At 36.7% G+C, this 13,453-nt stretch overlaps 1 protein-coding gene across 4 annotated transcripts; it reads right to left on the reverse strand.

The window, feature by feature from the left end:
• Nucleotides 1-2,507: 2,507 nt before the first annotated feature.
• Nucleotides 2,508-12,263, reverse strand: LOC110103925. 4 transcript variants are annotated; one of them, XR_003701371.1, is made up of 5 exons: nt 11,172-12,263; nt 10,920-11,071; nt 4,532-4,792; nt 4,184-4,241; nt 2,508-3,294 (listed from the first exon to the last, which is right to left on the reverse strand). XR_003701371.1 is itself a non-coding variant. In XM_028696515.1 (4 exons), the coding sequence occupies exons 1-3, from the start codon at nt 12,069-12,071 to the stop codon at nt 4,543-4,545; spliced, it is 1,302 nt and encodes a 433-aa protein (XP_028552348.1). In that variant the 5' UTR covers nt 12,072-12,263; the 3' UTR covers nt 3,926-4,251; nt 4,532-4,542. The 4 variants fall into 4 exon arrangements, 3 of the variants coding, with proteins under 3 accessions (XP_028552348.1, XP_020688475.1, XP_020688476.1); XM_028696515.1 differs by lacking the exon at nt 2,508-3,294 and having other exon boundaries at nt 3,926-4,251; XM_020832816.2 differs by lacking the exon at nt 2,508-3,294 and having other exon boundaries at nt 3,928-4,241.
• Between the last annotated feature and the right edge of the window lie 1,190 nt (nt 12,264-13,453).

A 13,453-nucleotide genomic window follows, 5' to 3' on the forward strand; every position in this document is an offset into this window, starting at 1 on the left:
ATCACGCCACGTGCTCTTACTCTTTACCGCGTGGCTCGAAGACTTGACCCGGACCAGAACCCGGGATTGCTATCTTCGCATATTGCTAGGTATTACTCGGTATTGCTAGGTATTGCTTGGCAATAACGAGAAATACCGTTCTGTGAAGACCAATACCGAGTTTTTCTAGAAAAACTCGGTATTGCTCGGTATTACTCGGTAATTGCTCGGTATTTGTCTTCACATAATGGTATTTTTCGTTATTGCCGAGCAAAATCGACAAATACCTAGCAATATCGGGCTGTCATGAATTTAAAAAACGCACATGCGACATACCCACTATTCGCCCGGTCGGGTCCGCGGTTTTGTGCCTGCTACGTGGCGCGATCTCAGTGTCGGCCGAACATAGCTCTACGTCCGTTCATCGAACCAAATAAAAGTTTCAGGCAATGGCTACAGCTAGTAACTGTTGATGACGGGCAACAAGAATTTGTAAAATTGAAGTTTATTTAGAAATATTTTAAAATTAATTATTTCTAAATACATCAAAAGTAAACTAGATAATAAATTTTAAATACTTCAAAAAATTACTTTACATTTTTTTTTATTTCAAAACAAATATCAATATTTTTAAAACCTTTATATTTAGAACACTTTAAACCCATTTTACTGAAAATCAAAAGACCCTAAAATAGAATATTTCTAGAAAAGCTTTAGGGTTGTTTTGTTGGCTAAACGAGCTTGCTTGTTGGAAAAAATATTCTCGTTGAAAATTGAGCTAATTTGATGTACCGTAAAAATGAACTAAAATAATTTACACTTGTTGCGGGCTAGAAAATACGCGGCGATAGAGTTTTAATTGTACGTCTCACCTTCGCCAGATCTCTACCTGAGGCCCTCACCTTCGTCGGACCACCACCTGAGGCCCTCGCCTTCGCCGGACCACCATCTGAGGCCCTCACATGCCGGACCACCACCTGAGGCCCTCGCCTTCGTCGGACCACCACCTGAGGCCCTCGCCATCGTCGGACCACCACCTGAGGCCCTCGCCATCGCCGGACCACCGCCGAAGGACCTCACCTTCGCCAGACCACCACCAGAGGCCCTCGCCTTCGCCAGATCTCCATCTGAGGCCCTCACCTTCGCCGAGCCACCACATGAGGCCCTCGCCTTCGCCGGACCACCACCTGAGGCTCTCGCCTTCGCCGGACCACCATCTAAGGCCCTCGCCTTCGCCGAACCACCAATTGAGGCCCTCGCCTTCGTCGGACCACCATCTGAGGCCCTCGCCTTCGCCGGACCACCACCTGAGGCCCTCGCCTTCGCCGGGCCACCGCCGAAGGACCTCACCTTCGCCGGACCACCACAAGAGGCCTTCACCTTCACCAGATCTCCACCTGAGGCCCTCACCTTTGCCGGACCACCGCCAGAGGCCCTCACCTTCGCCAGACCTTCACCTAAGGCCCTTGCCTTCGCCAGATCATCACCTAAGGCCCGGAGTTCTACCAGACCATCATCTAAGGCCAGGAGTTCTGCCAGACCATCATCTAAGGCCTGAAGTTCCGTCAAACCATCACCTGACACCTGAACTTCAGTCGTACAATTGTTACTTGTAATCTGATCACCCTCGGAGGTGAGTTAGCCCATTCTAACCAACTAAAATTCTAGTATAATCATTTTCAACTGGGCTAGACCCCGTGATTTTTCTCCTTTCAAGGGTTTTCCACGTAAAAAAATCTTGTGTTCTCTGTGTGTGAGCTGAATATTCATGCAAAGCTAAGACATACAATTAAAACTCTATCGCTGCATATATTCTAGCCCACAACAACACTACATTTACTTTACTCCGAATTCTTTTTTCATCCAACCAAACACCAAAATTGTTAAAACTATTACATTTGAAATACTTCACACCCAAAAAAATTCCAACCAAATAAGCCCTTAGTAGATTCAATTTATTATTATTTTTAAAATCTAACTCAAACTAAGCCTACACTCATTTATCATGAAAAATTAAATAACATTCAATTTTATCGTTTTGACTCAGCTTTTCTATAAATATATATATAACATGAACCTTCTGTTGTGAGCCTGCGTTCATAAGCCAACATTTTGCTTCGTCCCTAATGCGTGCTTTTAATGCGACCGGTTTTAGCACTCAATACCTTGGACTAAGCAAAAATAAATAAATAAATAAAAAACATCATTAAATTACTCTATAGATGATCAAGTTCACCTTGCTCCCCACTATGATGCACACAATTCAATGATTAATGTAAAATAAATTATTTATTAGACAGGCACCCAATCAATTTAAGAAAAAAATCTACTAAAAAATTAATAATTATTTAACTTAAAAGAAAATCACTAAAATCACCCAAAACTAATATATCGTTTGGGATAGTTTTCCTACTAATTTATAAAATATTTTTTTAGTACAAAATTCTTTTTGAATTAAAATTTTTTCAGCTAAAAAATAGCTTCATAAAGCAATAAATAAATTGTCCAGAACAAAACCAAGAAGAGCGCACAATTAATTTCAAACCAATTCACTCAAAAGGTTAAGCATTTAAGATCATTTTGCTCCAGCTAAAGCTTTTTTTGAACAATCAATTTAATGACATCATTATTTTGCCATTACAAAGAGGCTGATCAGAGATCAATTGAGCTCTACAGGAAATATAGCATAATTCTAATGAATATGTCCAAAGAAAGGTCATATTGACACACCAATTACACAAAAAGAACTCAAAACCTGATAAATAGTTTCAGAAATCTGTATCAAAGAAAAAACTGTTTATTAAAATGAGTGATCTGTGTGATGTGTACTATTCACCCTTATCTTTTTTCAGGAAAATTTTCAAAGCTGGATCTGCCCTAAAGCATCACCACTAAGGCTTCGTTCCAAACAGTTTTTTAACAGCTTCTTAAAACAGCTTTCTAGTAAAAAAAATTAATTTTTATTCTAAAATACTACTTTCAGAAGCAGTAACAAAGCCATCCCAAACTAAGCCTACATTCTTACTGCAGCTTAAAACAACTTTATAGAAAGCTGATTTAAGAAGCAATAAGTCTCAAATGAAGCCTAAGCCTAATTCAGGATAACTGATACACACAGCATGAAATGGCAATACAATTGTTGACGCCCACTTCTTCAATATGCTTCCAGAAATACTTTTGAAATTCAAAAGAGAGAAAGAAAAAGGAAGGTAGTTAACTATGTCGATTTTGATTCGAAAAGAATTGCATGTACCTGCTTTCTACTCGGAATCAGCAGAAAATAAATCGATATGATGGCGAATACACTGCATCTTTCTTTTTTTGAACAATCAATTTAATGACATCATTATTTTGCCATTACAAAGAGGCTGATCAGAGATCAATTGAGCTCTACAGGAAATATAGCATAATTCTAATGAATATGTCCAAAGAAAGGTCATATTGACACACCAATTACACAAAAAGAACTCAAAACCTGATAAATAGTTTAAAAAATCTGTAACAAAGGAAAAACTGTTTATTAAAATGAGTGATCTGTGTGATGTGTACTATTCACCCTTATCTTTTTCAGAAAAATTTTCAAAGCTGGATCTGCCCTAAAGCGTCGCCACTAAGGCTTCGTTTGGAACGGTTTTTTAATAGCTTCTTAAAACAAATTTCAAGTAAAAAATTGTATTTTTTATTCTAAAAAACTACTTTAAGAAGCAATAACAAAGCCATCCCAAACTAAGGCTTCGTTTGGAACGGCTTTCTTTATGCTTCCTAAAATAGCTTTCTAGTACAAAATTTTAAATTTTTATAATATAAAACTGCTTTAGGAAGCAATAAAAAAACCGTCGCAAACGAAGCCTAAGCCTTCGTTTGAGACGACATTCTTACTGCAGCTTAAAACAACTTTTTAGTTCAAAAATTTTAATTTTTGAACTAAAAGCTGATTTAAGAAGTAGTAAGAAAGCCGTCTCAAACGAAGCCTAAGCCTAAATCAGGATAACTGATACACACAGCATGAAATGGCAATACAATTGTTGACGCCCACGTCTTCAATGTGCTTCCAGAAATACTTTTGAAATTCAAAAGAGAAAAAGAAAAAGGAAGATGGTTAAGTATGTCGATTTGATGATATCGAAAAGAATTGCATGTACCTGCTTTCTACTCGGAATCAGCAGAAAATAAATCGATATGATGGCGAACACACTGCAGCTTTTCGGTGCAGTTGGCTTCAAACTAAGCTCACAGCAGATGCTTACCATCAGCAATTTCTCCTAGCAAAGTCTTCAGTTTTTCAGCTTTCAAATTGTCAAGATAAGACAATGGAAACGGTAAATGAAAAAAAAATGTTGATATCATGGTATCTTGAAACAATTTCTATGATGCAGGCTTAAAAGTTATTGGATTTGCTTTGAGATTAGTGCACTATAAATTCTTCTGTGCATCACTAATCTCAAAATAAATTGATAATTTTTTTCATAGTAAATAATGGCGAAAGGGTTTTATCCCATTTGGTAAGCCACATGGCAACTAGAAGCTAATTTGACAAAATAAAAAAACTCACAAGCATGATACTTATAGGAATCCTGCTATTCCGTGGCCTGCAATAGTTTCCCTGTACAATGCCAGAGCTTCATTCATGACTTCAGCTTGAGACAAAATCTGCGCTCTTCTTTTGCTGGAAGGATGAGTGGAGAGGTAATCCCTGAGAGCAGAATCGCCGGTAATCTGCCCCAGCTTCTCGTAGACTCGAGGAGCGACGCGAGGATCAAACCCTGCAGATGCCACAAGCAGAAGCCCAATGTAGTCTGCCTCCATTTCCATCCTAAACAAGACCAAGAGTGAAAAGGAAAGAATCTCAATTCCCACGTAGTCTTTAATTCTCAAAAACACTTTTTTAAGACTAAGGCTTTGTTTGGGACGGCTTTTTTATTGATTTCTAAAACGGAGTTTTAGTAAAAAATAAAAAAATTTGTACTAAAACTCCGTTTTAGAAAGCAGTAAAAAAGCCGTCCCAAACGAAGCCTAAGACTTCATTTGGGACGGCTTTCTTTATGCTTCCTAAAGCAGCTTCCTAGTTCAAAAATTAAAATTTTTATATTAGAAAACTGTTTTAAGAAGCAATAAGAAAGCCGTCCCAAATGAAGTCTAAATTGACATTCTTGCAGAGCTTCTAAATACAAAAGAAAACAGTTCTTATGGATAAAAAGTTTCGGGCCAACACCAATGAAAAATAAAGCTCTATTTTAATCTAGGAATATAGATGCATGTCCAAATCAATCTCAACCTTAGCAAAGGACTAACAAAATTATGATTTTAAAAAAGTGATGTCGGCTAAAATTTGTGCACCAATCCTAATCAATTAAACCTCATCAAGCTATTTGCTTCCCCTCCATCCCTTCTTCTTGATATTCTTTACAAGACTTTTAAAACCCAATGACTACAAATACGCAAGGACTTCAATAGTTTGGTGTCACAGCAAGTGAAGCTTTGGGTTTAATGCCATATCGAATCGTTGAAAATAAAATCATTATAAAAGTACCAAGTAGTTTTCATTTACCCATAGGCTTAAGATTATGGGTTGAAATTAAATTTGACTCCCAAGGCCATGATAATCATCATTAGCAAAGCAAAATTTCTGATTGTAACTAAACTAGATGACCATTCTCTCATAAAATGATTAGGCAAAAAAGTTCATTGCTCCAATAACCAAAAATAGTTGAAGGTCACACGCTATGTTGCACCGATACGGATACGGCGACACGGATACGACAAGATACGGATATGGGACACGTCAATTTTCTTAAAAATACAGGATATGGATACGGCGCGGATACGACATTATAATATATAAATCATACATAAAAATTAAGAAAATAATCAAAGTATAATATTTGAAATGACAAAAAAATTGAAAATAACATTATTAATATCTTTGTATCTTATAATATCAACATAAAAGTAAGCATTAAATATTTAAATGTCTAGTACAACCAAAAAAACAAAAATATAAATTGTCCAGCACATGAAGTTTGATTGAAATTGTTTCAACTATTCAATAGAAGGAATGAAAGGATTAGCTTCTTCAGTGGTTTGTCTTTGAATTTCTATATCATCTTTAATAAATATCATAGCTTCCAATTCAGGCTCATCAAGTGAAAGATTAGCAATTTCTAATATTCTCATATCCTCAAGAGATTCAAATCCATCTCCAGCAACATCCCACATCCTGTTGGCTCCCTCCATATAAGTTGGAGTTTTTCTTGAGAGAAGTCGAAGGTTTGTATGCACATAAACTAAATCTTCAGCCCGCTGTGGAGTAATTTTATTTCTCTTCATTGATTGGATGAATGAATATGTGCTCCATACCGAGTAGTACCGAGCAATACCGAGTTACAGTACCGAGCGGTACCGAGTTCCAATACTGAGCGGTACCGAGTTCCAGTACCGCTCGATATCGAGCAATACTGAGTTACAGTACCGTTCGGTACCGAGTACCAAGCCTATGATTAAGAAAACGAAGAACGAAGAAAACGAACCTTCACTGCTCACGTTGCCTTCACTGTTTGTGTTGTCGAGCCGCTCCATCGACGAAGGATGATCCTATGAACTTTAATGCTCGCGTCGTCAAGCCTCTTTGTCGACAAAGGATGATCCTGTTTGCTTCTATGCTCGCGTCATCGAGCCGCTCCTTCAATTATAACGAAGAAGACGAACACTTGTGTGGAAAGAAATACCTAGCTCTTTGAAATGTTTCAACCGCATAAATGAATATGGATATTGAGCGGAAACGCCGAAAAGCAGAAAAGAATAGGGTAAATTGCAGCTTCGTTTTTTTTTTCATTTTTTTAATAGGACACATGTATCGGATACGCGTGTCCAGTCAAATTTAATTAATATTTTAATTGGACACGACAAAGCCGTATCCGACACGTATCCGTGCCGTATCGGAGGCGTATCCGTATCCGACACGTGTCCGATACAACACGCCTCGTAAATAGGAGTATCCGTGCAACATAGGTCACACGGAGAGGCAAACCTAGGGATGCAAGCGAACCAAACATTTGACGAGCTACTTGTTGTTCGGTTCGATTAAAGCTCGTTTGTGATCGTTTAATTAGCTAAACAAACAAACTTGAACAATATTTTAAATACTCGATTCTTAAATAAACAAACTTGAACACTAATGCGTTCAGCTCATTTATGTTCGCGAACAACATCATTTGAAGTTTGTGAACAAGCTCAACATTAAGCTCGATAAAAGCTTGATTCGGGTTCGATTTTGAACTCATGAATAAGCTAGATAAAAATAATTAATATTTGACTATAAAATTAATAAATATAAATAATCATTGCCTTTGTTACATAGACAATTGCTTTTATTATAAATGTGTTTGTTCATAGATATGTTCATGAACGTATTTGTTTTATAGTTAAAAAAAATTCTTTAAATATGTTCGCGAACAAGCTCGATAAGCACTAAACGAACGAACATGAACTGAACATGAACCGAACATGAACACTCATTAATTTAAATGAACCAAACATGAACACAAACAATAAAGCTCGAACAAACACGGACCAAACTTGAACAAGCTGATATTAAATGAACACAAACATGAACACTCACATACTCAGCTCGGTTTGTTTGCAGCCCTAAGCAAACCCATATGGTTGGAACAATTTATTAAGGTAGAACAGAAATAAGTGAATTGCAGAGGACACAAATTAAACTCCCACAAAAGATAACACCTAAGAAAGGTAATATAAGCAATATTGGTACTTTGTCGTTTTAAAGTTTCTACACTACCATTATGAAGGACGGAATGAGAGAAGCCAGTCTTTCCCTTGCAGCAGCTAGTTCAGTAGTCAAGCCTCCAATACCATTGAACTGCCACAACACAAGCTTATATTCACTTGCACATATGCTACGATAATAACATTGGATCCATTCCCCACCCAGAAATGCAGCAAGACCTCTGCTACTTCCAAGGGTGGAGCAAGTGAGTGCTTATCCCAAAATAAGGAGGCAAACCGCCTAATGGATCATTACCATCATGAGTATAAAAGAAAATAAAGTCTAACAATAATTCTCTTAAAAAGATCTTAAGGTGGTTGGAGCCATGTTGGGATCTAGATCAAGCCAAACAATTTTGCTGCTAAACATCACAAAATTTGCAAGTGAAATATGAGATAAAACTGCTTAAAAGATGGACAAGAAGCTACCACTTCTCAAGGCAGAGTGATGTGAGGTTCCCAACAATATAGGGGCCATTTGGGATCATCATTTATTTATTTATTTATTTTTTATTTATTTTATAAATATATTGATATTAAATAAAAATAAACTCAACCTGTTCAGCTTGCCCAACTGCAACCATGTTATATGCAGTTCTGGCTTTCTTACCAAGAGATGCAGTCCATAGAGGTGAAGGACGAAGTCAAAATGATGATGCTTGATCAGCCTGAAAGAGAAGGGGAAGTCAGGATGAGGCTAATGAAATCAGGATGGGGATGAGGGCAAAGATCACCAAGGTGAAGGTCGCTAGTGTGGAGGAAAAGATGATCAGGTTGGATTGTCAAAATAGAAGCAAGGAGAATGGAAATTGCTGAGCCAACTTGGACGTGAGATGTGGCCATGGACGAGGAAGCGAACATGGCTCGTTTTGCTGCTCTCTCTCTCTCTATCACAAACGTGGATGAGATCAGGATGGGGACACAGATAAAATTTATTTTTAAATATTAAAAATACTACAGAATTCTTTTTGGTGTTTCATAAAAAAAAAAAAATTTCTTAATAATAAAAAAAAGGTAAACACACATATTTTTTCCTTTAAACACATTAAAATAACAAAAAAATAATGTGAAATAGGCTCATAGTGAAGTAAATGTAACGCTATCAGATGAAGTGCAGCTTAGTTTTCTCTAGCTTCTTTCTCTGTTAGTTGAATGAATTTCTCTGTTAGTTGATTGAATTAGTAAAGATGCAATCATGTATTCAGCACAATTTATTTAAATATTACAATGAGTCCAAACAAGTCATTTTTTGTGAGTGTGAGTTTTGATATGCCTTTCTACATGTTTCTAAGGGCATCTCCAACTGAAAATATCATTTTTCACTCCAAAATGCAGTGAAATAAAAAAATGCAGTGATTCATCTCCAATCAAACGCCATTTTGACCCGTAACCATCGTTCTCTTCGTTCGCACCTTTCTTCCACCAGTTCGGTAGAGACCAATTTTTTGAACAGATGAACAATGCAACGTCAATATTGGCGTCTATTGGCGTCGCGCTGTTCATCCGCGATCAAATGACATAAAAAATGACGGTCGGTTGGAGCAAAGCAAGAACGGCAAACAAGTGTTTGTCGTTCCATTGGAGTTTCCCTAAGCAATCCAAAATACCAATGGCGACCAGCTAAACTCATTTTTAAATCTTATGACCACTAAGCAAAACTTGGCTAGCTAATATAACTTGAATAGGTGCATAGTTGCTACATAATTGAATTTGAATTCATCCAATGGATGTAACAACAGTTGATCCCCACTTCAAAAAGAGTTTGGTTCATGCTCAACGAACATTTGCACTTTCTATGATGTATGGCTAAATTATCTACTTGGTAAGCAATGAGTTGTCTCCATCAAAATCCTATTTTGACTGCAAGAGATGAATGTAAGCTGATACATAAAATTTCAACTTACTTTTGACAGAGAAAACATCATTCAACTTACATACTTGATTGTGGGATCACAAAATAAACTATGAAGACAAAAAAATTTTACAGACAAATTCAATGTCATCATTATTTGTTCGATTTGTTTATAATGTTTATTTTACTGTTTTACTAAAATTTGAATATGCAATCGTGTATTTAAATTTTTTAGTTGAATAGTGATGTGTTAATACTATTGATTTGTTTAAAAAATAAATGAACATGTTTTGACTTCTTTTATGCAGGTATAATATTGGTTTATTGGCTATTACTATTCTCTTAACATCTTGAAATTAAAAAACAATTGGGTTCCACCAGACTACTTTTTATCAAACTATTACAACAACAAACATTATGAGTAGTATTTTTTACAACCATATCTCACAAGCAACATGCATGCAAGTTAACTAGTTTCATAAAGATCACACAAGGGGTGCATCCCAGCTGAAAGTGATGTCAAACATAAGAGAGGCCATATAAGAATCTATACAAGGAATAATATTAAAATAATATATCCAGTCTTTAAAGTTTTACTACATAAAAGGTAAACTATAAGTAAACCTTTCAAATGATGCTCCAACATAAGAGAATCCAGGGATCCATTGAAAGCCACATTTGCATAATACAAAGATTCAAGAGATGCTTCCAGCAAAATAAGGACAAGCTTGTACATATTCAGATTGTTAGAAACCTCAAAATGCAGCATGCATTCAGGAAGACAGATTACACAAAATAACTTTGAAACATTAGTTAAGCTAGAGCTATTATTCATCAAGAATAAATACCTTTTATCCAATGGAGAGAATTATAAATGTTACAATAACACTTTAAATTGAGGACTAGCAGTTTAAGCAATTGTTATGGTCAATCTATTTCCAGCAGATATGAATGATAAATTACTAGTTCTAACAAGTCTTGCTTTGGGTTGGATATTAAAATCTTTAAATTACCATCTGCTTGCTTTACTATTGAAATTCTACCATTTTGATAGCATACATGATATTAAAGTCGATTAGTCATGAAAGAACCTCTTTCAAAACTGGGGTAAACCACAAGACTTTGCATTCGCATGAAAGTGCACACCAACAGCCAACTGTCGCATCACATTTTAAATGGCAAGAATGATTACAGGTAATTCACTTTACCAGACTGATAGCAATTCTACCCGAAGAAGATAATTGGTGTGCAGGAAATGCAGCTAACAAAAGAAAAAAAGACAAGATTAAGGAACAAAATATACCTCCTAGAGAATGGAAGTCTGAGAAGCAGATGGGACATAGCATTAATAACATCTGGCATACCAAAGAACTGCAAGAGAATCAGCTGCAGTATCGCAAACCACAAGTTCTTTGTGATCCCTTCCGCTGAATGACGAGCAATAGCATGCCCAACCTAAACGAAAGTTCAAGTAAAAAAAAAAAACTCAATTTCCTTTCCCACTTAAACACCAATCACTCCCCACCAGCAAAACACAAAGTTCAGAAGAACCAACCTCGTGCCCAATCACCGTGGCAATCTCAGCGTCGGTCCTGAAGTGATCTAGCAATCCCGTAAACACAATAATCTTTCCTCCGGGAAGACACATTGCATTAACCATGTCATCTCTCACCACCAGTACCTCCCAGTTCAATCCCTCCAAATGCCGAGTCGCCGGCTGCGATCCCCGTGCCTTACCCTCCTTCCGACTATGATGTACCCACTCGTCATCAAGAACCTCATCCTCCTTGCTCCACCGCACCTCCTCATCGCCGCCAGCAAGGGCCCGAATGGTGCCCCTCGCCTTCTCCGGCGAAGTGGAGTACGCGAACTCCGGCGAAGGTTGCTCGGACGCGTAATCGATGTCGCTCCATCGTTGATCTCCGTGGCGAAAACCGCGCTGCACGGCCTCAATGATCTGCTTCGAGATGAGGCGGACGCGGATGCTGTCAGGGTGGAGAGCCGGGAGGATCTTGCCACGGAGAGCAGATTTGATCTCATTAAACTGGGCCTCTCCCAGCTGGCGCTCGACGGAGGGGGATAGGAGGACGAAGTGCGTGCGCTTGGTGTAGGGAACTGTCTCAATGTTACCGTAATATAAAGTTACGGCTGCGCCGCCTCCGACGATAACGACCAAGACAACAATTCGTGGGTTTTGATACCATCGCGGGCCCTGGCGACGCCGGAAGTGTTGGAGCTCGGAGCGAGCAGTGTAGTAGGAGCGCCGCCAACCATCATAACCGGTAGAAGAAACCACCGGCTTCGCCGTCAAGGGTAGACGCCACCGTCCCGCGACAGTGGCGATGGCAGTTTGGGAGGGGGAGGAGTGAGAAGGATAGGGGTCTTTGAATCGAGTGATTTTGGAGGCAAGAGAGCAGAGGGAGGAGGGTTTGGATCTGCGTATGAGATTCAGCATCTATTGGGGATTTAGGGATCGAGAAAGGATCGATCGAGAGGTGTTCGGATTTGGAAAATGGCAAGGGAGGGAGGTGATCAGGAAATTACTATGGAAGAAAGAAGAATATGGACTGTCGTAGACGAGTCTCGAAGTTCTGAAGAGAGAAGACGGCACGAGCGCCTATTGAGCTGTGGACAAATTATTTGATAGAAATCTAAATAGTTTATTAAAAGCTTAATAGTTGGAATCTAATTTATATTTACATTTATAGTTCAATATTTAATATTTTTAAAAATTAATATATTTAATTTATTATTATTATTATTTTAATTATAATTTGTAATTATTAAATAGCACCATTAGATAGTAATGTCTCATATTTAAGGTTCTTAGTGAATCAATCCACTCATTAAATAGCTCGAAATTAGTTCGCTCATTTTCATTAAGTTAATATAAGTTGATAATTGAACATGTTCAAACTATTTTATAAATTTGTAGATTAAGATATATTTGGGATAATTTTTTTATTGATTTTTAAAATAAATTTTTAAAACAAAAATTTTTAAAAATAATATATTTTCTCAACACTGACCCTACATGAGTGACCTACACATGGAAGATAATATATTTTTTTTCTCATGTTCAAAAGGGTAACATTTTTTGTAATTATCTAAAATATAATAAAATTCAAGGAGACTGAACATTCAATTATATTAAATGATATTTATGGAATTAAATATTTTTTTTCAATTAGTTATTATTTCATGTTTATTTAATTAGTGCAAACTATATAATATTTTTTTAAAGATATAAAAGCTATAACATCTTGTCAAAAGCATATTTATGTTCTATATTGGTATTATATCCATACCCCTAAAATCAGTGGATCATTATAGATCTTGCATTAAATTACAAAAATAATTTTTATTATAACAATATAGAATTTTTTAATAAATAAATGTTACATGTGTTACGCCTAATAAATATTTATAAATTCTTTAAAAATTCTGTAAAGTTAATATAATTCGTGATGTAAACCAAAAAAGTACAAGCAAATATTTTAAAATAATAAGTGCAAACGATTAAGATATATACAACAAAGTTTATAGATTTTATAATTGTTTGATAAATATGTCCTTAAATATTTTTTAATCAAGCTCCAATATTATTCTCTAAAAAAATTGAAAATTTCCCTTAATAAATAAACAGAGATTTATATGCAAATAAACTAAGAAAAAAGCTAGTCAGAGACTAAAGGTTAGCTGGCCAACCTAAGCTCTTTATTATTCGGCAGTAAAAGATCGACTAGCTATCTTGAGGAATACCGAATTATACAAAATAACGAGGAATAACATCATGTGAGGACCCAATACCGAGTTATTTCGAGCTATCTTGAGCAA

The sequence above is a fragment of the Dendrobium catenatum genome, unplaced genomic scaffold, assembly GCF_001605985.2.
Source record: "Dendrobium catenatum unplaced genomic scaffold, ASM160598v2 fragScaff_scaffold_756, whole genome shotgun sequence".
NCBI classification, from domain to species: Eukaryota; Viridiplantae; Streptophyta; class Magnoliopsida; order Asparagales; family Orchidaceae; genus Dendrobium; species Dendrobium catenatum.